We start from the raw sequence: 25,851 nt of genomic DNA, 5'->3' as shown, positions 1-25,851 counted from the left end.
CCTGCCCTCTCGGGAGCGGCCGCGTCCCTGGGACCAGCTGACGTCCTGGAATGCCCAACGCACCGCGACGGTTGTCCTCCTACACGAAAGCAACGCGCGGCCCCAGATGGCCCGTGGCCCGGATCCGGGACGCCCCCTGCGGCCTCACCTCCTCGGGGGCCTGAGCGACTTGCACTAAGGGACAAGGTGGTTCGGTGGAAAGTGTCACCATAAAACCTGGTTTGTTCATGTCACTGCCTAAGGGTTCCGGGGGACGAGTGGCCAGGCGCTGGCCGGCTGTGGCCTCCCCTGCGCCCTCCTCACCTGGGGCTCCTTCTAGCGGAGCTCTTGCCCCGGCAGAGCCTGAACTCAGAGTCACAGAAACAAAGGGACAAGGTGCCTTCAGCAGAGCCCCAAACATGCATTGTGTTGGGCTCCGTCTCTGTGTTTCACAACCAAGTAGTGAATAAAAAGCCCTGGTTCCCATTGGGTTTTGAAACATGTAAATGTTGGGGCCTCCCGGTGGAGCACCTGCCTTGGGCCCAGGGCGTGACCCCAGGGTCCCAGGATGGAGTCCTGCATCGGGCCCCTCTGCAGGGAGCCTGCTTCTCCCTCTGCCTGTATCTCTGCCTCTCTCTCTCTGTGTGTCTCATGGATAGAGATAAAACCTTAAAAAAGAGGAATACGAGTGTCGGAGAGAATAAGGCTCCTCGCACAGAGAGCGTTTCCTTGCGGCGTGAGGTCGGCCACTAAGAACCACTTGGGGCGTCCAGCACCTAAAGCTGCAAGTGGCTCAGGGTGAGGCAGCTGGGCCCCGCTTACCTGCAGGGTGATGTTCGTTTGGGGCCGGACCTTGGCTGAAGGAATTTGAAGGTACGACTCCTTGTTCACGAAGTTCACGCTGACCAGCTTCTCACACCTGTCCCCCTGGTAGCCGGGCAGACACTGGCAGATTGGCTCGCCCGCCCTGACGATGCACTGCGCCCCGTTCTGACAGTCGAAGTTGTCACAGGGGCTGGTGCGCGGGAGGACCATGGGCGGGGAGAATTCACAGAACAAGCCGCTGAAGGGACAGACGGTGCGTGGCGCTTACCAGCTGCCCAGCGGGGCCGAGGCCCTCGGGGCGACGCCGCGGCTCCCACCCGAGCCGCCCCCCTTACCTGTAGCCTTCGGGGCAGGTGCACGTGTAGCCGTTCACCGCGTCCGTGCAGCGCGCTCCGTTTTTACACTTGTGATCCTGGCAGTCGTCGAAGTCGATGTCGCAGTGCTCGCCCACGTACCCCGGCGTGCAGTCGCATCTGTGGGCGCGAGCGGGACGCGGATTCAAACCCCACGGGGCCACGGTACGTGAGGCCGTCGCGTTGCACCCAGCGGCGGGTGGCACGGCCTCCGGGGAGCCCCCAGGGTCCGCGGACGCGGGCGGCGTGGCCTCGGCTCTGCCGCTGGGGAGATCAGCTGCGACTGGGGCCGAGAACGCGAAACTCGGAAGCAACAGGCCCAGTAGCTCCCCGGGCTCCCCGGGCCCCGGCCGCATTTTGTCACCTCTGTCGGGGGTCGGCGGGCGCAGGTCTGCGTGGGGACACGGGGCGCCAGCAGCCTCCTCCCTGCGGCCTCCCTTCCCTCCCTCGCTCGCTCGCTGCCCTCGTCCTCCTCCTCCCTGCCCAGCGCCCCCTCCCCCCGCGCCCCCGCCTGTCCCATCCTGTCTTCATTCTCTTTAATTCACTGGAACAAGCGGAACGCAAAGGGCTCCGGGACCATCCCCTAAGGATGTCAGACCTGGACGCGGCCCGAGTCCGCCGACAGCCCTCGGCCTGCTCAGTCTGGAGGCCCCAGGGGAAGGGGCGGCGCCAGCCTGGTGGGGGAGCCGGTGTCCCCGCAGCACTGCCCCACGCCAGACCCCGCTGTCCCCCGGCGGCGTGTGGGCCCACGGACTCCCTCTCCACGGGGAGCCTCGGAAGGACAAGCTCCTCCGGGGCCCCCCAGGGCGCCCAACGCGTCCGTGCCACGGCCGGGCCGCGGCCCCCACCCATCGGGCAGCAGGGCGCGGACTTCTGACCACTGAAGGATGGAGCGCCCTACAGTCGCCCGAGGAAAGGCAGCCTGGCAGGTGCAGGGGTTTTCGAGCTCTGCTCTGAGGGGCCAGAAGGGGCCACAGGAGGGAAGGCGGCCCCGCGGCCTCCTGCCTCCCTCCGCCCTTCCCCAACATTCTCCTGCGCTGGTTTATCGGTCCTACACGTCAGGCTTCCGCGGTGTTTCTGTTTGGGGTCTAAGAGAGGCGTCACCGACTTAAAAAAAAAAAAAAAAAAAAGCAAACCGGGAAACGACAGCTTATTCAGCTTCAGAGAATTTGGACTTTGCAGCCAGGACCGGGTCGGTATCGTGGCTTCATCCCTACACGCCTGCGGTCTCGACTGGCCTACGCTTCCGAGGTGTTTGTGTCTTCACCACGGCACAAAGTAATTTCCATCTCACGGGTTTGCTAAACGATTGAATGGAACCGCATGAAACCGCCATCTGTAAATATACTGCGTGATCAATAAGGGTAGGTGGGTGCCTAAAGGATGATTCTATCAAGTCTTCATAATCCCCTAAAACTCTTCCGTGGTTTCGTCTTGACTGATTTTCCAGCTTTCTATTTCAGGGCCATTAGGATTTAAATGAATGAGGATAATTAAAAATGCCCAAGGGAATGCGTGGACATGACGAACACGGAGGGTTTTCTCTGAAAAATGCAAAATCAGGATTTAAGAGTTACCGGAGGGCTGATGAATTAAAATAAATGGGGGTGTATGGCCTCTAAGGAGAGCAGACGTTGGGCCCTGCATGTGTGAACTGGGGAATAAAATGAGGCCACAGCAGAAGCTCACGCTTGCTGTGGAGCCCGTGGTTCTGATACTAAATCCTAACAGAGCAGAGCGAACAACGCGTCTGAAGTTAAATGGGTCTTAAGCGGCCATACACATCCTCGAATAGACGGACAAAGTGTGGGAAGAGAGCCTCCGTCAGCGTTAACGTGAGCAGGACCCACTGAAATGCCACGCGTTAAAAGAAAGAAGAAGAAATGCTTTGAAACACCCTGAATTATTTATCTGAGGCGAGAAATCAAAGCAAAAGATCAGAGAACCACACACTCACCACCAGTGGCTAAGAGCTCTTTTATATTCTCTTCCCTACAAATACTATTTTTCGAGCCCATCAGAACTGCAGTCCTGTTGTGACCAACTTTTTTGTTGTTGTTGTTGTTGTTTTTGTTTTGTTTTTTTTTGGTTTTCCTCTTGCTCCTCACATCAAATTTCGAAACAGAAGGAAATATTTAATCACGAATTCCTCAAGGTAAAAAAAAAAAAAAAAACAACCAAAAAACAAAACAAAACAAAACAAAGAATTCCTCAAGGTTTGTATTGTCAATAAAACCTATCACATCCCCTCAACTCTATGATCTGCCAAGGAGGGAGGAGGAAAGCAGAGACTGTAAGATATATCGTGGAGAAGCCCGACAGCTGACTAAGGAAGACGCATGCTTGAAAATGCTGCTTATGGCACATCATGGTCTAAAAATACCTCAAAGCAATTTAGGAGATTTATGAGGTCTATAATAAAGCAAGAAAAGTAAAGCCAGCTCTGTTAGCTCAGTAATAAGAAAATGAAGTTGAAGAGACAATACGGTTTGTTCAAACAACATTTGTCAGGAGGGACTCTCTCTAGCAGCAGCTTCATATGGTTTTGGTTTTTAAGGCCGTTGTCTTTTTTTTTTGCACCTCTCTTCTCCCACAATTTGCAATTAATTTATAATATGGAGCAGTGGACACTGGGACTTCACCTGCCTCCTGCTAAACTACATACGGCTACAAAACAAGCTCCCAAACTGCTGCTGAAAACAACGGGCTGCCCGAATCAGCTAACCCACAATCCAGGAAGATGCATTTCTGAGAGTGTAAGTTAATCGGTGGTAACAGAAGATGTTGAACTAAGGAGTGGCCTTTTTGAAGACAAATTCTCTCATTTTTTAATGGTTTCCATGAAGTCCTATGAATTTCTTAGCTTAAAATCGCACTGCACAAAGCCCACAGGTACCTGCACGGCAGGTAAGCGGTTCTGTAAGCCACGTGCTTTCCTGACCAATTCCTCTGAGAAATGATAATATCTGTTCTGTTCGTGGTGGCTTTTCTTTTTCTTGGGGGAGTGGTGGATTTTCAATTTGCTAAAATTCAATTGTGGGCAGATCGAAGACATTGGGAGTTAAAATAATTCACGTACAGTACTCAGCTGAACAAAATGCAATGTGGAATTTTGTATACATAAGGATTTCAGTAAGACCTCTGGTTTTTGCATAGGATGATAAACTAAAAGATAATGAAAAGTAGAATCAAAGATATTTTCTCTCTCGATAAGGAACCAAACGGCATCAGTGGGTACTGCCACTGTATTTGTATATTCTTTTTTTTTTTTTTTAAGATTTTAGGGAGATAGAACAGGAGAGACACCTAACTCTGGGAAATGAGCAAGGGGTGGTGGAAGGGGAAGTGGGTGGGGGGTGGGGGTGACTGGGTGACAGGCACTGAGGTGGGCACTTGGCAGGATGAGCACTGGGTGTTATTCTATATGTTGGCAAATTGAACTCCAATTAAAAAAAATAAGTAAATCTTTAAAAAAAAGAAAAAAAATATTTATTTGAGAGATTGCTCCCTTGCTCGCGCGAGGGAGAAGGAGAGAGAACCTGAAGCAGACTCCATGCCGAGCGCCGAGCCCAGGGTGAGGCTCGACCCCACCACTGCAAAATCATGACCTGAGCTGAAACTGGGAGTCGGAAGTCGGGACGTGTAACCGGCTGAGCCACCCAGGCGCTCTTGTATTTGTATATTCCAAAACTGTGTTTGTATATTCCAACATTTTAAACGAAAGGGCATAAAAATATTCTGTAAATAAAATATGAATGAACATTTTATTCAGATTGATCTGTGAAAGGCAGGTCTGGAGATACAGACCCTACTTCCCATTCAACTTAGAATACCTGATAAGTTGTGGACAAGTATCAAAACGCTAGAGTTCCAGCTCAATTCCCATCTTACAAAACCGTTCCCCACCCAAGTAATCTTTAATTCTCTGCACCTTCTGGCAATTAAGCGTGAGTTATTTCGCTAAGAAGATAAAGGATGTGAATGTGAGTAGCTATAAAACGCTACACAGGCTGGTGGTATTAGCACGGCCCCTGACCCTTGGCAGGTGCTCAATAAATACTGGGTAAAAGAACAAATAATTCTGTTTGCCAGTTGCCTGACATACGCACGGCTTCTCCACTCTTGAACCCGACTGTGTCATTCCTGAGACTCCAACTTACCTCCTGCAGCAAACCAACTGTAATGTTAATAAACTACGGAACTTCCGGGCGGTAACTCGTATTAGAAAAATCGCCCAAGTGAGAACCAGCAGATCCAGCTCCCACCTCTGCCAATGCATAGCCCCGAGATCTTTGGACAGCCACCGCCCTGTCTGGGTCCTGTTTTCCTCATGTTTAAAATGAAAAATTTGGACCAGATGATCTCGAAGCTACCATCAGCTCTAAGAAGAGGAGTTGCTGTTGACAGATCCTTACACTCTTCCAGGATCGTGGCGAAGGAATAATTTAATATGATACCAAATATATTTCGGGAAGACTATGGAGGAGGAAAAAGAAGTAAATTTAAAGTTCTCAGTTCACTCGAGGGAACCCTGTACCTAGAGGGACTATATGCTTTATCACCCCACACAAGACGAACGTAAGGCGGAAGGGGCACGATCATTAATAACAACGCTGAGACCACCAACAGGCATCAACTGGGACCGTCCTCGGGCATCTGGGACTTTCGGTCACTCCACCTTCTTAACCTTGGATGGTTGAGAATTGTTGCCGACCAAGAAAAAAATCTCAGATTAAACTCCCTCCCTACCACAGACTCACATTCAGCTGACAAAGCACCTCGTAGACATTACGGATTTGTGTGGCCTTCAGATGCATTCAAATAAACACAGTCAAAGGCTAACGGATTTCATGTACGACTCCCCAGGAGGGGCCATGGGACAGAAGGAAAGGCCGTATTTCATTTCCTTTAGCCACTAAAAAATAAACGATCGATGCTGTAGATGGACACTCATGAAAGTGCCGCTGACGCTAGAGGATGTCCCCCTCATCCTGAGCAAAGGTGTGGGGGCGAGGCCCGGAAAGGAAGGGGAGCAGCCCCGCCCTGCGGGCCCCGACACAGCCTGGGACTTACTTGAATCCTTTGGGCATCAGGATGCACTTGGAGTCGTGCTGGCAGGGGTTCAGGTCCTGAGCGCAGAAGTCCAGCTTCTCCTCGCACAACTCGCCTGTTAACATGGCAAACGGCGTTAGTTCACAGAGAAAGGTTAGCAGGCTTCCCGCCCGCGGCCGTCGTGGGCCTCAGAGGTTAACGCGGCTTGTGACTGGGGAGAAAAATACATCACAAGACACGAAGCCGAAGATCCGAGACGCTGGTCACGCTGCCCAGCGGTCTGACGGTTTGGGGCAACACAACTATTGCTGAGCCCCTTCAGAATACACGGTTGGAACGAGGAAAAGGCAATCCGGATGCTTTTGCGTTTCTGCTGGTTTATTTACGCCAAGTTGGCCTTTTTACTGAGGTATGGCGTGGCCCCAAAGGATGGGTGATTAGCCAGTGAATCTTCACAGACGGAACCCTCCCGTGTAGCCAGCGCCCACGTCCGGAAACACACCACCTACCAGCACCCCAGAAGCCGGACCCCGGGGCAAGGAAACTCGATCTTAGCAGGACCCCACGTCAGTTGTGTCTGTTTCTGAACGTGACATAAGTGAAATCACGCGGTAGGTACCCCTTTATGTCTGGCCTATTCTGATGTTTTATGTCTGAAAAATAATCCTCGTATCTTCATAGTCTCCGAGGTCTTATAAAGTCTGGAAGAAAAAGACTGTGTTTCCCTCGTATGACTTCATTTCAACAGCTCAACCGAATACCCCTAATATCCACTAAGATGGGAAAAAGCAAAAGGAGAATCAACCTGAATCAATCTGAAAGGGATATACACTCCCTGCTCCCCCTCCCCCCGAATATCAGCTAATTAAGAATATATTTTATCAATAAATGAGAGCTGAAAGCACAACCATGCAGATTCTAGACACTCTATGTTGAATTCCAGGTCTGAAAATCTCTTAAGAGATTTCTTCAATTATAAGTAATGTGGTCTATTTTATTTTCCGATATGTTAGGCCAAAATCATAATTTTCAGTGAGACTTTCCCCATCGTTTTGTGGCCTAATAAGTAACTAGAAAGATCTGAGATTTAAAAGTTCTCTTCTTTGCTACCCCTAGCTCTTAGTCACTTTTTGCGTTCTATATAGTGAATGAATGAATAAAGTGACACCGCTGCGGGCAGCTGTTCCTTTCCAAGAAACTGTTAGAACTTTCATTCATTCAAGGCGTATGGATATTAGCAGCACCAGTTAAAAACCAGGAGTTTGCAGTGCATTCCTTTGTTACAAGACTTGTCCTTTTAAGGAAAAACTTTGCTAACCAGTAGGAAGAGTTGCTTAGCAACTCAATGCGGCGTATTATTTACACTTCAAGAATCTGCATCCATGATGCAAATATATAAGTGTATTCAGTTATTATATCAGTTTGGTGTGTGGTAATTTTTTTCTATCTCTTAAAGTGAACTAATTACACCGAAAGTCTTCTATATTTCTTCTATAAGGAGGCTGTGTCTCTTGATTTATGATATGAGTTTTCAACAACACGTACGTAATGAGCTATTTTAAAACAGGGTTTATTTAAAGCTTTTCACTTTCAATTAGTTTTACTTTAAGTAATTCACCTTGATGGAATTCATTCACTATGATTTATCAGCCTACAAGGATGAATTCATTTTTTAATTTTCTAATCAAATCTACTTGGTTGGATACAGGCTGTTTACCGTAGTCTGCAGACAAGGCAGTTTGTTATCATTTATGGTAGAGAGGGACCATTTAAGATATAAAATAAATAAAAATATGTATTTTTCACTCTACACTCAAATAAGAAATTGTTTTAAAAATTCTAAGCAAAGGGGAAAAAAAATTCTAAGCAAAGGGAAAAAAGTTTGACTTCTTATTCACTTGGATCTAATCCAATCCAATCCAACCCAACTCAACCCAACCCAACCCAATCAAGCCGACCTAAACCACAGCTTGTTAAGTATTTACTATATGATGCTGTGCTAAATGCTGCAGCCACAAGGACAGATGTAATGGACTCTGCCCTCAATCAGCTCGCAATCAACCAGTTAAGAAAGAACATAGAACGCAGAAAGAGAAATTCATCTCTAAGAGGAGAAATTAGAGTTGACCCTTAATTTTCCATCAGGTGTACCTCCATAACTTGGTGTGGAAAGGTGTGAAAAAGGAAATGGTTATAAAAAACTGTTGGCTAAACAGATTGGCCATTCTGTAATCAATGGCTTTCAGCCTACACAGGCTTATTTGAATGTAAAAAGCTATTGATAGCTTTTCCTTATAAAATAGGTATATGATATTTCTTATAAAATAAGAATTGTCTTATTTTATAAGGAGTCTATCTTATAAGAATAGCACAGCAGCAATATTAATCGTTACTGAACTTGTGTATGATAGTTTTTTGTGACCAATAACTTAACTCTGGTTAAGACTGATCACCTCAAAAAGCATCTGTCCCCCTTTTAGTGTCACCAAATATTACAATACTAACAACTATCACAAAGGCATCCTCTACATCCCATTTCTGCCTGACTCACTACTAAAGCCAAATCTTGCAACCTATACTTGTCTCTTGTGTCTAGTTATGATTTTGTGAATTTATCTCAAGTTCATGTCTGGGCTAATAGTATTTTCTTTTGTGTCAGTAACTTTAATAAGTTATGCTGTCAATTTTTCCATCCATTGTACGTCCCTTCTTTATGAAATCTTCATGGATCTTTTCAACCATTTGTTTTCACTCTACAACTTTTCTATGTCGTGTTTGCCTATGCCTGCCTATCCTATGGAACATATATTGTATGCATTTATTTATGGACTTCGTAAGTATTTGTATAGTGTTTAATGTATCAGATAGTTTTAAACACTGTAAAAATATGAAGTCACTTAATGTTCATGACAACCATTTAAATAAGGAAAGGTAATAGGGCTGCACTCTTTTGGATATCACAGATTTCATGGTGTTTATCTCATTCCTTTTCTTTGACTGGAAGATCACGGAGAGCAGTATTCTTGGCATATTTGCCTTTATATCTCTATAAAGTATATTATGACATACTAAAATAATAGTTACTGAAAAAAGATGTAAGAGCTCTCTATCTTACTGGTGTATATTTAACTTGGATTTCATTTTAGCATTTAGATATTTTTCTGTTTAATTTTTGCTTAATAATTAATCACGCATCTTTAATTATAAAAGGTGACTTTTCTTTAAGCATTACTTTAAATTTTCTCTGGCCAACTATTAAAATAAATGTTTTCATTGGACTATTTCATTTTTTGGATTATACTAGATTCTACTGTACTTGGGGGAAGGTAGCTTTTACAGTGCAAATACTGTCCTGCAGTGGTGAGACTCAGGAGCTCAATATAAGATGGGAATCGTAGAAAGCTCCACAGAAAAATGCAGAAATTTATTTATATCTACATCTCAACCAGTAAAGGAAAGTTGGACATTTGAAAGCTGCATTGGTTTTCCATGACGAATAGAAATAAAATTCACTAACACTTGTTCACTCCTATGCTTTTAGTTATTATTGAAAAATTTCCCCTAAAACTCACAAAATTGAGTGAACATGATGCAGCCTGCCTGCCTTGCTTCCTTTCCTTCCTTCCTTCCTTCCTTCCTTCCTTCCTTCCTTCCTTCCTTCCCTCCCTTCCTTCCTATATATGTAGTTAGAGCTAGTACTGAATTAGTGAAAAAAATCAGGGGAGAATAATGGAAAATAAGGCAATTGCGTTTGCTCTTCTGATGGTCCAGGGCCTGCATGAGACAGTATCATCAGTGCCTAGCTCCCTTCTTGAGATGATGAAGTATGAGGTGATAGAAAGGAAAGGTGGAAATGTTCTTTATTCTACTACACATAGTTAGCACTGTAATCTATTATCCTGTCAGCAAGTCTTTATATTTTTAACATGGCGGCAGGAAGCATAAGTTAGCTCATTGGAGTGGTTAAGGGCAATGTCCTTGAAGAGTGGTTAAATTTCAGTGCCCAAGAACCCCTCGAGACAGGAGTCTAGACAAACATGGACTCCATAATTTGGCTCCAACCCACTCTGCTAAACCCGAGTAAATCTCCATTTTTTATTTGCTTTCAGCTCTATACCCTTAGAAGTCCCCAATGACAAAGTAATAGCATGGAACAAAATGGTTGCCTGGCAATTGTGATTTCATTTTTACTTTTGCCTTATGCTTTAAGGTTTCTTTTATTATCTTTATTATTATTATTTTTTGGTTTCTTTTATTTTTCAATTATTTTATTTTTTTTTTTTTTGGTGAGAATTTAAAAAGAGGTGTGTGTGTGAGAGAGAGGGAGGGATATGTTTTGGAGAAGAAATGGAGAGTGGTCAAACAGGAAGCCTATTGTTATTTCTTCAGAATAACAGGCCAGTGAATAATCTGCTATGACTTATGAAGAAAAGGCATTGCATCTTCTAAACAGGTGTCTTTTTTTGTAAAAAAGTGACATCTAGTTCTTGGATCACTTCTTCCTGATTGTGTCTATCAGGTAAGTCTGGCAGAAAGTAGGATCGGAAATGGCCAAGTTCTACAGTTATAGTAAGATGAGCTGTGAGGGAGCAAAGTAAGAATGATGCCCACTCCTCTAAAAGGGAATGGTTCCTCAAAGCCCACTCTTGAGGAGGAAATATAATTACTATTTACTGAATACCTGTAAATGTGATTTTTCTGAAGAATTTGATATGGTGGTGATGTGACCACATATCCTGGCTTGCTCAGGACAGTCCTCTTGTCTTAAGGTAATCATCAATGAACTCACACAGATGCCCTGACTTGAATGATAAATGTTATGGTCACCTTGTAGGTGGAGCAGTAGAAGCAAGATCACCAGAATTAATGCTCTGTTTAGAGCGAGGACTGAGCCAGCATAAAGAAATCCTAGGGAGTAAGTACTCTTAATGGGTGAGATGATATTTGGGTTGCTGAGTTATCGCTTCAAATGGCCTTCTGCAACTTCTTCATTATAAAACAGTGGCCTGGTTGCAGGAAAGTGAACTATTTATTTCATTCTGGGCTCCAATTCTTCATTGGTAAAATGATCTTCTGGAATGGAAGTTGTGCAAGGTCAACTGTGGCTCTAAAAAAAATAATCTCTCTCACACACATACACATGCAAAAGGACAAACCTACAATGATGGATAATGCAGAGAGCAGGTTAGAAGAGGGACCATCACCCTGGGCTGCACAGGACATGATTACATTCAGTTGTAAGAACAAAGCGTCAGCATGTGCCCAGAAGTCTCTGAGGTTGTGATATTGTGACATTGTTGAAGTGAGGCAGAAATACTAATGTACTTTGGTGGCTGTTACGGAAAAAGGTCCCTGCAATTGGCCCTGCCTCCTGCTTCATTTTAGATCTATGAACCGAGCTGATTTTATGTATGTATGTATGTATGTATCTATTTATAAAAGATTTTATTTATTCATTCATGAGAGACACAGAGAGAGGCAAAGACACAGGCAGAGGGAGAAGCAGGCTCCCTGTGGGGAGCCCGATGTGAGACTTGATAGTAGACCCTGGAATCACGTCTGACCCAAAGGGAGATGCTCAACAATTGAGTGACCCAGGCATCCCAAACTAGCTGATTTTAATGTTCCTTCCTTCTTGGATACAGGGAGCTCTTCCTGTTACCTTCATTTATACTCCTAGCATCTTAACTTATCCTTTTGTTTGCATTTCTTATTACCAAACTTACTGAAGTACTTTGGAACTATTCTACAAACTTCTTCCAAGATACCATATGGAGTGATCACCCTATAGCTTTTTCTCATGATTATGACAACCAATCAGATTTTTAACATCATCATACATTGTGACTGTCAACTATGTATGAGGACCCGTGTTAAAGCTAGGAGTAAAATGGTGAACTATGACAAAATGTCTTTTATCCCTATTCTCACGGAACTTACACATGAGAGGACTGCAATGAAACTTCTCCTCCCCTTAGGGTATTAAAGGTGACAAAGACCAAGAGAATTACAAAGCAACTGTGTCTTGTAGAGAGGGAGAAAAGTGAGTCCAATGTCTGTTTCATCAACTTTACAATGAACAGGAAGACTGGCTTCAACTTTGCGGAGAGCTACAATTAATAACTACCAACTATCTATATTACTATTAATTTAAAAAGAAGAATATGTTTTATTAACTTATCTCAAAGACATCAAAGCTCATGATAACTGGAGGATACCTGAGTTGAATCTTGTCATAAATTAATAATTTACATTTCCCTTACACAAATTTCTTAAATACGCTTTTCCTTAAAAAAAAAATACTGGTTCAACTCATGGCATTGTTGAAAATTTTTAGCTATAGTGATTCTTTGGCAAATCAATGAATAATGAAGATATTATACAGTCCATAGGTGTTAACATTAAATGCTTTCTGAAACTAACATAGTGTTAAAAGGAAAGCAACCATTAATAATAGGATTAACTCACATGTACTCTGGAGTGGGAATTTATTTAACCAAAACACAAAGCTGCTTTAATTTAATAATTTGATTAATAAAATGTTGGGAAGAAATACTTTGAGATTGACCCATCAAATGATTAAAGGACATGCATGATGGTATGTGATGAGGTCCTTACTCTGGAGAAATTACAATCCGGAAAAATGAGAAGGAACAAAAAATGCCTAATTCTCCAGCATTCCTTGGGCTTCGTTTAGTGACTAAAATATGGACATCCTGGCTTAGACACTGGCTGAATGACTCATTATTTTTATTTATTATTAAAAACTATACTACACAGTCCTCAAATTCATTATTACCCCTAAAGAAATTTTCTCCTTTTGCTAAGGTTAACTATGCCTTTAAGAAGAAGATATGTATGAAGAGTTATCAGACAATTTGTTGATTTCCATCTGCCAAGAAATTTGAGTAAGAGCATGTCTCACATGGGTTTATTCAGTCCTCAAAGTCAGAGCAGAAAAGGGATTGATTATTTGGCCCCTGGATTAGGATTTCTGAAATTTTTGAACTTCTCACTGTGTTTAAAATAGTCATTTGTTTTAGACTGATAAAGCCATAGGAAAAGTACATTTGACTCAGTAAGCATCTCATTTTAATTTTTCCAAAAGTTAAATGACAAGTTATAAATTCAGGTTGAGGGCGTCTACAACAAAACAATGTTAAATATAGGTACATAGCATTGCTGGAATACTCAACTGTTGCTAGTTTTTGCTAACATAACCAGATTTTTTTCTCTGAAACAGAAAAAAGTTTCAGAGCCCATTCTGGAAATCATAGATATATGAAGGGAGAGAGGAGGGTCCTGGGCTGACACTGCCCACTGTTCTTGTTCCCATTTATAAATTATCACCAAACTTCTTTTTTTTTTAATACAAAAAGGATCATTAATAATGACAATCATAGGGAACTTATGACAGCAATCTGAATAACTGAACCAGCATTCTAGTGTTAAACTTAATCTGTTATGACATTTTCAAATATAACAGGGGAGGAAATCTGGTCAATCTCCAGGACAGAGTTCTGGAGATGCATCATTCTTCAAATATTTGCATTTTGAAGTTCTTGTTTGCCTCAAGAAAATCCTGAATAAATGGTCCTAATTTTACCTTACTTGAATTGGCACAGCAAGGGAAGGTATCAAAAACAGCAACCTAGTTTTGATGAAACTAGGATGAAATAAATGAGATTTAATTTCTTATAAGTACAACTTGAGTGCAGAGGATACCTTTACTGATATTTTTACACCTCCTCATTCCCATTCCACTGACTAGCAAATTGCCTGGCACAAACTGGGTACTCGATGGCTATTGAGAAAGGTGGAAGAGAGCACTTTCTGATTGCTTTTCAAAGGAAAAAGCTTTAAGAACATTCATGAAGGAGACCCAGATGGTATAAAGAACAATGCAAGGACGAACAGAGAATAAGGAATCCCTGTAGCAGATCTGTGTTCCAAGAGCCCAGCCCAAGGTATGCCCTGGCAGGCCGGACGAGCTGCACTATCTACCGTCTCATTGCAAAAGAATCACCATTCCAATTGGAAATGGAGTGTGTGAATTCAGGAATGATAGACATAGGAGTATCAGCACTTAAGTGGCATGGTTGAGAAAGGTAAGATAAATGGACCTGAATGTTTCTCCTGACCAAAATTTAAACATTCCATCCCATTCCTATAAAAAAAATTGTACATTTCCCATTTGTTCTTCATTCATATAAAGAAAAACATTCTCTTTACTCTCAGAGACCTTTCAGTGTAGCAAGGAGATGGATGAACTGTTTGTCTTCCTCCTCCTTTTCTTTTTTAAGAACCAAGTCTTCCTGAGGATTCTTTTCAATATGATGGTTTCTTATTTGTGTCCACTACACTGAAATTCATCCTATCAATTAGAAAGTTCAGTGGCCTCCAAAATATGATCAATAAACTACCCAGATCATCTCTACTTCTCTAAACTTAATTAATTCCATGGTTATATTTCTATATAAGGAAATGATCTTGAGGGGAGGGGGTTCATGAAGATCCAATAGCCACTGAGAAATGTCCTCTGGGTGCAAAAGGTGTACAAAATGGCCCATGTGTAGAAGGCGTACCTTGTCACAGAATAAATAACATCATGAGATAAAATTAATTATAATTCAAAATAGGAAGGCTCAAGAAAATATTCTGTATATGTGGATAATGAGATGTTTTAAACAAGGAAAATTATTTTATGTTCTTATTTTTGTTCTAAATAGTATGAAATGGGTTGCTCCGTAATGCCTTGTTCGCTAGAATGCTAAATTTGCCTTCATTCAGAAAAGACTTTTTACTTATCAAATAGTAAAGTTTAAGTATATTATGCCACTTTCTTGGGGTATGAGACATGATGGCTTTGTACTGGTGAAATAACTGACCCAAATTGAACTCAAAGTGAGGAAACAAAGCCAAATAGTTTGCCTGGTAGACAGGGATCATGTTTTATGCATTTAACAAAATCACATTTGATGTTTAGCACAGTGTCCTGTATAAGGTATTTTCTCAATAAATATCTTTTGATTTTTTAAAATAAAAGACTTGCCTCTCCCCAAAATAAACAAAAAAGAGGTGTTTTTCAGTACTTCCTCATTGGAACATTGGGGCTAAATAATGTAGCCAATTCCAACAACTACTGAAACTCTAGAAATATTTAAATCTGTTTTCAAAATAAATAAATCCAGACTAGATTGAAAAAAGGCTTAGTAAAGCTAAACTGTTGTTTTGGGCTGAATGGGTCCTGCCTACTAACTAAAGAGCAAACAGGACCTTTAATAGGTTTTCTGAGATTCAAATTTAAGAAGACTTTGAAAGGTAGGAAGACGAAGGCAAACTACACAATCTTATTAGGCTTCTAGAATATTCTCTCGAGTTAAAACACACTGCAAGCATGATTGCACGTATATTGACTTTGACTTAAAGTGTTATGTATTTTGAGGCAGAATAAACAGCAGTAAGAGTCACTGTTATTAAGGGATCATAAAAATTTAAAAATATACACAAAACCTAAAAAACGCCCCAAACAAAACTGTGAAACCCAAGAGTTCTTCAGCATTTAATATTTCCTTATACGTCAAAGACGAGTAAAGGGGTAAAGAGAATCAAAGACCTTCCTGAAGTCTTTCCATTTGAAATGTGCATGGAAAACAGAAATACAAAATAATAATTTAAAGAAAGACGTACTGAAAAATATGGGGAGAGAAATTTCCCTCGCACATATAATTTACTTCAGGTAAGATTTTCTCTATCAAAATTCCCTTAAGAATTCTTATGCCATTAGAATAGCAGCCCCTGGTATTTTTGAAGTACAGACATTTAACACTGTACGGTATTTCCCCAGACAATCTTCCATCTTACTCTCAAGCACCTATGTGAGGTGGGCAGATGTCACTATCCCTGTTTCCCAGAAGAAAAAAAATGCAAAAAGTCCCAGAGTTGATAACCTCGTGCCAGGATAAGAAACCTGAGCTTTTCTCATTAGCTACACAAATTCATCAGTACCCCAACCTGCCCTTTGTGATGGAAGGTAGCCTAGTTATCAGGGAAAATATTTAATTAATTGTGCAGGCATTGATTGGGCACTTTTTTTTTCATGTGTAGATAAAATAGACTGCCTGCACCTGAATTTTGTGGCTACAGCTTCACTCTTTTCAAATGGACATAAAAGACTATTATATACAGCAAGCTGAAGAGACAGCAGAAGAAGAGCTTGTTTACCCTAAACCATAGACAGAGCCACTATGGGATGTAAAAAGATTCCAAGCCTGGAAGATAGCAGCAAACAGGAAGAGACTGATTCCAATGGAAGCCACCCCTACTCCCAATCGCAGTGCATGCCTTGGGGTCAGTTAGATGTTGGTTTCCATTTGCATCCCTACTTGCAAAGTGTGTAACCTTGGGTAAAATGTTTTCCTATTTTATACAAGTTATTACTTAAATCCTTATTGTTCATATCTACGGTGGCTTTGTAAATTAACAAGACGTCACCTAATTATGGAGTTTCTCTTTATTTAAGAAAGCTACTCTCTGCTCTAAAGAAGCTGAAATTTAATTTCTAGTTAAGTTTTGGATTAAAAAATAGAGTAGAGTTTGACTGCTTTTTGAAGTGAATTCAGTCAGCAGCAGATTCTTGGAAAGAGAAGGCATTTTTATAAACATAAGCATGAAATTTAGTCAACATATGAAACCACATGGTGATTTAAAACCCTATCACACTGCCAAGCTAGTTCCTGAGAGTATAGATAACTATTTAAGGACATATTCCTATAACAGAACAATTGCTATTGTGTTTCTGAGATGGAATCAAACCTTAAACATCCCTGTCCAGACCACTAATTGCTTTAGTATTTGTAAAAAGAAAAGAGGACATTTGACCAACAATAGTATTGGATTCATTAATCCTCCAAGAACTGCACAGGCTATATTTTAACATTCTAAAATATGAAGCCATGTTTTCCCATGTTTTTTTTTAATTTTAATTTTTATTATTTTTTCCCCATGTTTTCAACTTAACTCTGTACATTGTAAGTGACCAAACACAGCATATCACCTAAGTAATGCAACAGAGAAAAAAAAAATAATGAAGTCCTTAGTAGGCAGAGAAGAGAACTGCTATATAATGCATTCCATGTTAACCTTATTATCCTACTGCAAATGTTTTACATACAACCGGAAATGTCAAGACAAGCACATATTGTGTTCCTGTTAGGATGCTGTGCCTGCATGTGACATGTGAAGACATCTAGTCAGCTGAATGAGTAAAAATCCAATGTTGTTAGTAATCATTCTGATCTTTATGATGGAATTTCACAAATACTTCAGGATAATTCCCCAGAAATGCCTATCACTAGCATTACTCTAGGAAGTCTTTTCCTGGGCTCCTGATGTTTTTGGGGAACTATGTGGACCATGTTGACATCAAGGATTAGATATAGTTGTTTTTATTTTTTTTTATGCTTTAGAAATACTGCCAAATCCTCATGACATTCCATAATGTGTTTTGACAATGTGAGTCTAAAAATCAACCTCCCGGGCTTTGTAATATTTATTTTATAAAATGTTTTAATAAATATATACATCTTTCAATATTTTCCATGTTTCAAATTACTGAAGATGTTAGTTAAGAGGTATAAGGAAATTTCCATTATTTAAAAATTTTTCTATCTGTACCCCATCTACTGTTACTGAATGATCTGGTTTTCATTGTAAAAGTTATTCTTGTTTGTGAGATCTTTAAAAAGTAGAAGCATAAAACCAAGTAGGAAGTAGAAAGTATTAGTCTTTCTTTTTAGCCACCCCTTCTTCTCACTCAGGGTACATCTTTCATAGCTTTCTAGAAATTGATAAAGTGCACTTCAGATGCTCCTTTTACAGTGTTTGGCATAGCTCTCCATGTCAAGGATCTGAGGGACTGATTTGACATATTAACTTCAGATTTTGCCAACATTCCTTTCATCATGTACACACAATGAAATCTATGTAGCTTTAAAAGAAAGAGGGAAACTAAAATGGAAATCATAAGAGACTTAAAAGGCAACTAACCTTTTTCCACCTCATTCAGATTAGCAGCTGGCAGCGACAAAGACAGAAGAGACAAAAGACTTTTTACATTGCAATACAACAGCAGAGCACACGAAGCCAATGCGCAGCATTAACAACAGAGAAGCCAAGGGTGAGAGCAAACTGAAGCAAGGCTTAGATTTCTTACCTACGGCAGGCCAGACGCACAAACATGGAGTAAACGAAGCAAAAGGTTAAGGCCATCACACAGGGAGCCATAGGTCTGTGTCTAAGCCAGTTTATTTAACAACCAGCTCTACGTCTTGAAGCTATGCACTTCACGGTTTGTGTGGGAGCATTGGAGATTTGGAAAGCGAAGAAATAATGGTACAAAATGGAACAACTAAAATGGTCTGAGTATTTCAACAAAATAATTCTGAGTTTTTACATGCCCAATTTTGTGTGGAAGCTTTCAGTCACAGAATTTCTGTAATCCCATTAATATGTTGTGGTTTATGTTGTGGCCAATTTTGTGTTATCTTTGTATATGGTCCCATGAGAACAATGTTAAGAAACATAACGTTGATGTAGTTCATCCAGGGTTCTGACTCCTGTGAGCTGTGCAAAAACATATTTTTCAACTCAACACCTAAGTTCATACCTGAGCTTAAGAATAGATGACAATGTTGCAGGGATGCCATATTTACAATTTTTACTTTTATAGGTTTTGAGCTTAGGTAATTTGAGGGATTCCTTGAAAATATTTCTCCAAGGTATGTGCTGTTTTTAGGAAGGATATAGTAATGATTAAAAGAAAAACAAAAACGATCTTGCAAGCTAAAATTAAAATCCTAGAGTGAATTTTTAAATTATTTGTTTAATAATTCCAGAGTCCTACCTCCTGAATCTGTAGCATAGTAATGTTAATTTAAAATCACAGTGAATTAAACTTTCCAAAAATTAATCTCATCCAGAAAATACTAGCTACCAACAGTCGTATGACACAACTAGGAGGATAGATAATACGCTGAGTTGGGTAGAAAAGAATAGTTTTGAGAGCTCTGGTGGGGAAGGCAGAGCAAGGATTAGATAATAAAAAACAATATTGACCCTTAAAATTTATGTTGTCAATCCCTGCAGGAGGAAAGAACAGAGAGTTTTCTCCTTTAATAAATCAATAACTATTTACTGGGATGTTTTGGTCACAAGGGTTTAAATAAATTTAATTTCCCAATGGCAGTTCATTTTGTTTTGGATATTTTTAGCTCCATTTTAGAGCCTGCCCATCAAATCGTGAGTTCTCTGTCAGACGGCTTGCAGATCTCTGAATTTTTTCTGTTAACAACATTATGTCCATTTCTGACTCTTGACACGGGTGCCAAATGTAAGACCTTTCACCATAATAATTTACAGCCTTTTCCCATGAAATTTTATTTGTTCCTGCTCAACAGTTCACTTTCTCATTGTCTGCCTTTGGCGGTATAGAGCAAAACATCTCCAAACAGAAAAGCAACTTGTGACTTGAGTGATTTTTAAGCAATGACAACATGATTATATTCCCTGAGCACAGCCGGGGTTTCTTTTCCCAGGTCTCCTACTCATTAATCAGATTCCAATCTTAAATCTAAAACAATACAGCCATATTATTAACAACAACGAAAAAAATTCCCCCCTCACTACAGACTTGGATGAGGCATGATATGAAACTCTAGAGTCCGATTTATGCTTTCCTATAATTAAAGGCCATTTATGTGCCACCGATTTCAAAATCTGCAGACGGTTGCTTGATATTCTGTAAATGAGCTCATTTCACATATGGACAAAAATATGACAGCTAATGGATGAGTGACAAATGTGCCTGGTAGAGATACCTGCTCTAATGCCCACTGTCAAGCTCTTGGTTGCCCACAAGACCCAGCCCAGTTACCCGGGCAATGTCTGCATGTGCTGTATGCTGTGAGCTTTCTAGTGAGTTCAATGTTTTTGTTCATCCTTTGCCCAAACTAAGGCAAGCCAGTATTTGCGACTGCTATGGCTAAAAACATGTCGGAGTCTCAGTTCTTGTTGAGAGCTCCATGACTCTGGGGTAGACAGTCATGGCAGATTTCCACACGATGGCTTTTATAGATGTCATATTTTGGCTAAAAAGGGGTTTTGCTAAGTTTTGGGGTTTATATGTTTCAGATGAAGCGATCGGACAGACGGAAATGAGGCTTCATGACACTTCTCAGAGGAAGTGGCACTGAACAAAATCACTTAGGATGGAGAAAACGTGTTCAAGAGGAGCAGGTGCTGGAAGGAAGCTTGGAAAATGAGGGGAGAGAAGGTAAAATAAGACTCAAAAGAAATGGATAAGGAATAAGATACAGTAAATCTACAGCCAAAGCAGGGGGACCCCTCCAAACCAACTGAGAAGAGCTACCACCTGATGTAAATTATCATTAAAAAAAAACAGTGTGTAGGAACTGAATACATGGTGCTTTCAAACTGAGGTTCTCATGAGGGGATATAAATAAATTCTGGATTTTCGTGCTCAGGAGCACACGGGCGAACCCAGGTGTGCTTGAGCTGCTGGGGTCCGACCTGTCCAGGTCAGTGCAGATGAGTTTAAAGAGGCTACCAAAATTAAATGAATTAAGCCCTTCCAGTAATGATCAGAGCCATGATAGGAAAAAAGAATTCTTCTATCCTAAGAGGGTAACAGGTACCGATTTTAGTGCAAACACTGGATTTCCTGTACAAGTCTAAATCAGCTCAGTCAACAAAACTCAGATTCTCAGGGCAGCGCCCAGGGCTCCAGGACCTGTGCGTGCAGGTCAGTGGCAAGTCTCGGAGGTGTGACACATGTAATGTGAGTGCGAATGTGAAAGTTATGTGGCATCTAAACTCCCCAACCATGTGAGAATGGAGACCTACTGGATATACTTGCTATCCTCTATTAATGGGAAATATCAAGGAATTCAAACTAGCCACTAAGGGGCCGAAGGGCTCCACATACATCATGGAACAATTATGATACAACATGTTCAGATTTCTACTAGACACGTAGCATATCATATGATATGCTTCACAGGTATAAAAAAAAACGTATCATGGAAAAGACAGGTTTGAAGGCAAACAGGTCTGGGATGTCAAAACAGAGCGCTTTTATTTTATCTAGCATTTTCCCACCAAGAAAAGTACTTATTAAAATTACAAATTTGAGTATTCCATAAAAGCTTAAATTTCAATGCTATTCTAACAAACCCCTGGGAAAGTGAATCATACAGATGTGCTCTCATCTTTTCATGTTTAGAGATGTTAACCTCAGTCATCCACACAGTTATCCTACCCTCCGATATTCTTAACTATGTATTAAAATTGTAGACAAGTGTAGGGTTAAGGAAAAATAGTCATCAAAATAAGAATGGTGATTTTGGATAGAGTGACAACTCTACTTCCCCATCTTTTCTTACAAATAAAATCTGTAACATTCTCCTTTTCTCTATCAACGTTAAAATGAAGTGGTTTATTGCTAAGAAACAAGATTGTAACTCAGAGCCGCCAAAACCAATCAGAACAGATAATCTGACATAACAGGGAGGTCTAAACTTGATGTTGCCTTTACAGCAAATTGGTTTGTGCAGGGAAGTTTACCTGGTGTGAAAGACTTAACGGAACAGGTCACCCCCAGATACCAAACGTCAGGAAGAAAAAAAAAAAGGTGGTAATTATATGATTATCCAAAGTGCTCAGTATCTTCCTGATTATGTTTTATTTAGAAGGACATGAGTTACTAAGGGAAAACACAAGTATGGACACGAGCCATCTCAAATGCCTAATTATGTTTTGACAATGTGAAAAAAAATGCCCCCTTTTCACGTATGTATTGGTGGGTCGGTTTGCACGGGAGAAATGCTTTACGTGAAAATGTTACGCAACTGTGGTCTGAAAACTTCAGAACGATCATTTCTTTTTCTGCTGGAGAGTGTGGCTCTATGTAGATGCCTGTGTTCTGAGCCTGCTTCGTCTTTCATTGGCTTGGCTGAAACCCTCCTTAGCTGTTATTCACATTGCATCTAATTTTTGGAACACCTACCGGTTATTGAATAATACAATGGCTTAATACACAAATACAGCACATTGCCAATGATGCGTTCAAACAGAGACCCTATTGACGGCACAGAATTTCCTGCTCTTCCTACCTGTGTACTCAGGCGGACAAAGGCATGTGTAGTTATTAATTCCATCGACACACGTAGAGTTATTTTCACAGTCATTATCTTCACAGTCATCAACATTGACTTCACAATTTTCTCCTTCAAATCCATCGGCACAAATACACCTGAACGCCAGGGGGGAGAGAAGGCAAAAGACATGTTCTTGTTGCATTTTAAAGCCATATGGTCCGAATACTGAAGAAAAAAAAAAAAGCTAAACATTCTCATCAATTACAGAGGTTTTAACTGTAAGAAACTGAACTTTAAAATGCTTTTAAATGACATGTAGTAATAAGCATGGATTTAAGGTAGTATCCAGTCAGAAACAATTTAAAAAGAAAATTTACGTGGGCCGCAAGATGGCAAATGGCCCCATGGTCCTGTAAGTCAATAAAGCCAACGTATCCGCAGCTCTAAAACACAAGCAAAGTTTACAGCCCTAGATATCTTAATATCAGCTTGTGCTCTAATAAAATGACTCATGCTTCTCTGCTCATAAATGAGGAAGCACGGATTCCGACTTAAAAAAATGACACTATCTCCTACCACAGCTGTAATGTCTTCCACGTATCAAAACAAAAAAGAAATATGAAAATTAAATTACATCTTCCTTGTCATCATAAAATGTACACGTTCTCTTCAAGTCTCAACAAATACAGTTTTCCAATGACAATAAAAACATCGCATACTTCACCTCGATACGTATCCGAATAATCTTGGGGAGTAGTCGTGCTGGAAGCGTGACCATTTCATAACGGAACGCAGAGCTGAAGAATTTTTATTATAAAAAGTGGTATTTCTAACAAGCTTTGCAGGAGATTAACACTCTTATGTGAAATGATTACTGTCATTATAAGAACTCTATTTCATAATTCATGAAATACATCTGAAGTAATTGTACCGTAAGATTAAATAACTCCAGATTAAAAATGTTCACAGCATGTTTGTCTCCTCATTTTGTGGCCTGGAAATGAATCATTAATTTTCTGTTTCCGTGGGACCTGCAGCTTATCATTACACACTGTCTGTTAAAGCAATACACAAAGCAACAGATGAATACAGGACTTGAAGTAGGAGACCCTTGGCTATTAATTAGCATAACAGAACTACTACTTTGTCTTGACCTCATCTGACTGCGTGAATCCTAATGCACGCACCTGCACGTCTTAAACATTTCTTGCTTTTCATAGCATCCTGAGCTGAGAATACTGTAATCTCTCCACTTGTTTTTTATATCACAGTATCTCTGAGAAGGACTAATCTATATTGTCCTTGTGAAATAAATTTCCGGTGTTAAGAATAATACCCCTTGACCTGAAAAGGAAAATGAATGTCTGCTTACTCATGCTCCAACGCTTCAGAAAGAATATCCTAGATGAGTGACCTACCAGAATCCATCTTTTTCTCCCTCCTTTAAGTGGCAAGTTCCTCCATGTGTACATGGGTTACTGATGCATGCGTGGATTGGGACATCACAGTCCTGCCCCTGGAGAAGGAATGGCCAAGTCAAGTCAAGAGTAAACAGAGGAGATCTCAGTACATCGAGAAAACACAACAGAATAATGAGGACCCACCAAAGAAAGTTGTGTTTTCAGACCATGGCTCCCTCAAAAGCTTCTACTTACCTTGAAACCATATGGACAGGTACAGCGATAAAAGTCGACTGGATCATTGTTACAGGTGCCATCATTCTTACATGGGTTTGATAAGCAGGGATTACATTTAGCTAGAATATTGATATCCACAGGACCTGAAAATTAATTAAAAAAACGTAAGAAACCGATGCTTTGTGTTTTCAGTTCTCTTGAATTATTTAAATGCCTTAATATAGCAGATTTTGTATGAAAAGTGTTGATCACATATCTATATGTATTTCTCTTCCATGAATAAAACCAAAATTAGCATCATCAGATAATGTTCAAGAATGCAACAGGAGAGCACCTCATTGAGGTCTGGTGAGAGTGCCCGGTGTCAGAGCGGGACTATGGACTGTGAACCTAAGTGGTTCGGATCCGACGGTAGTGATGCCCATATCACAGGTCAATCCCCTCATGGGCCAACTGGCCTGTGTGGATGCATCCTGTGGTTTGCCTGCACCTTAACTTTAGCCCACTTGCATGGACATGCACACCATTGATCCCAAAGAGGACTCTGTGTGGGTCCGTCTGGGGGAGCGGGTGTTGGGGCATGTGCGGGCAAGTTCAATGCATAAATAGAAATATGTCAGTGCAATTAAAAATACAACAGTATGCACCTGCCTGGCTATCATTGGTTCAGTAGTGTTCTTTTCATACAGGAGATAGAACACGGTGCCACTGGAAATAAACCAAAAATGTAATTTCCATCATATTCTCCCTCAGATCCCTTCGGTTCAGTGTGGTGACACATTAGCGCAGGCATGTGGTAGGTGAGATTTCTGTTTCTTCCCCTCCACAAAGGAAAAATACCGTAGACATAATCTTCACTTGCGATCTCACCTTTCGGGATACACACTTAAAAAAAAACAAACCTCCTGATCCATGAAAGGTTTAGATTAAAGGCAGATTCATTGGCAGCCATTTTCCTTTGGTTGCACATATTCATCCCATAAATGGCTAACAATGCGGAAATTGTACTGTCTTCGATAAAATTACGTTCCACTGATGCTACGTGCGTCCGTATTTTTGAGAGCTCCTTAGACTGCCTCTTGGCAACCGATGAGGACAGTATCAGGGTGACATATACCAAATATATGTCATATATTGTCAGTGAAATGAAATCAAATATAGATGTCAATCAAATATATGACACATATCAAACACAACTATCTAATGACACAAACGTTAATGATGTTTCTGTCCTCAGCCTCATCTCAGGAGTTCTTCATCCCCGCTGGAGCAAGCAGCGATCGTTCCAGCTGTGCGCTTCATCCCACGTAACTTCCAGCGAAGCTATCTGAGTTGTCAGCGTGCCCCTCTTCCCACTCTCCCTGACCTAACGTTCTGCGGTACCCCCCTCCACCCCAAAACTTCTGCTCTCATCGAATTCTTCTACAGGTTAGAGTGTATGTTTGTGAGTAACGGGGTTAGTGACGGGAACAGAAAGAAAATGTGAGTCATCACGGTAGGCCTCAGGACTCTTCATATCTATGTACTTACTCCCTGACCCTAGAAAATACCAGAACACACTCACATAATGGTTTTGGAATAAAAACCTAAGGAAGAGAGTGTTCTGTATCGGTCAGTTTTTTTCTATTAACAAGAACCCTAAATCATTTCTACAAAGAGATTCCCGTTTCTTCTTAAGCCGCTGGGAAATGGACGACAGCTCTGGGGAATGACTTTATCAATGGGAGAGGGGTGGCGGGTGCTTCTAGTGACACCTCCGTCACTAGGGAGACCTTGCCAGTGTCCCCTGCATTTCACCTTGGTAACCAGAGTAACAAATGCAGCTTTCTA

At 41.2% G+C, this 25,851-nt stretch overlaps 1 protein-coding gene across 4 annotated transcripts in view; it reads right to left on the bottom strand.

Moving 5' to 3' along the window:
* SLIT2 (slit guidance ligand 2) overlaps positions 1-25,851 on the bottom strand; it is a 350,454-nt gene that overhangs the window by 20,162 nt on the left and 304,441 nt on the right. For all 4 annotated transcript variants that reach the window (XM_055326217.1, XM_055326219.1, XM_055326216.1 and 1 more), the window contains 6 exons: positions 24,040-24,164; positions 23,803-23,900; positions 22,400-22,539; positions 6,231-6,324; positions 1,140-1,277; positions 802-1,042 (listed from right to left, as the gene is read on the bottom strand). In XM_055326217.1, the coding sequence (XP_055182192.1) occupies positions 802-1,042; positions 1,140-1,277; positions 6,231-6,324; positions 22,400-22,539; positions 23,803-23,900; positions 24,040-24,164 (836 nt within the window). The remainder of the gene's footprint in view (positions 1-801; positions 1,043-1,139; positions 1,278-6,230; positions 6,325-22,399; positions 22,540-23,802; positions 23,901-24,039; positions 24,165-25,851) is intronic.

The sequence above is a fragment of the Nyctereutes procyonoides genome, unplaced genomic scaffold (assembly GCF_905146905.1).
Source record: "Nyctereutes procyonoides isolate TBG_1078 unplaced genomic scaffold, NYPRO_anot_genome, whole genome shotgun sequence".
Lineage (NCBI taxonomy): Eukaryota > Metazoa > Chordata > Mammalia > Carnivora > Canidae > Nyctereutes > Nyctereutes procyonoides.
This window is presented reverse-complemented; position numbering and strand designations above follow the sequence as displayed.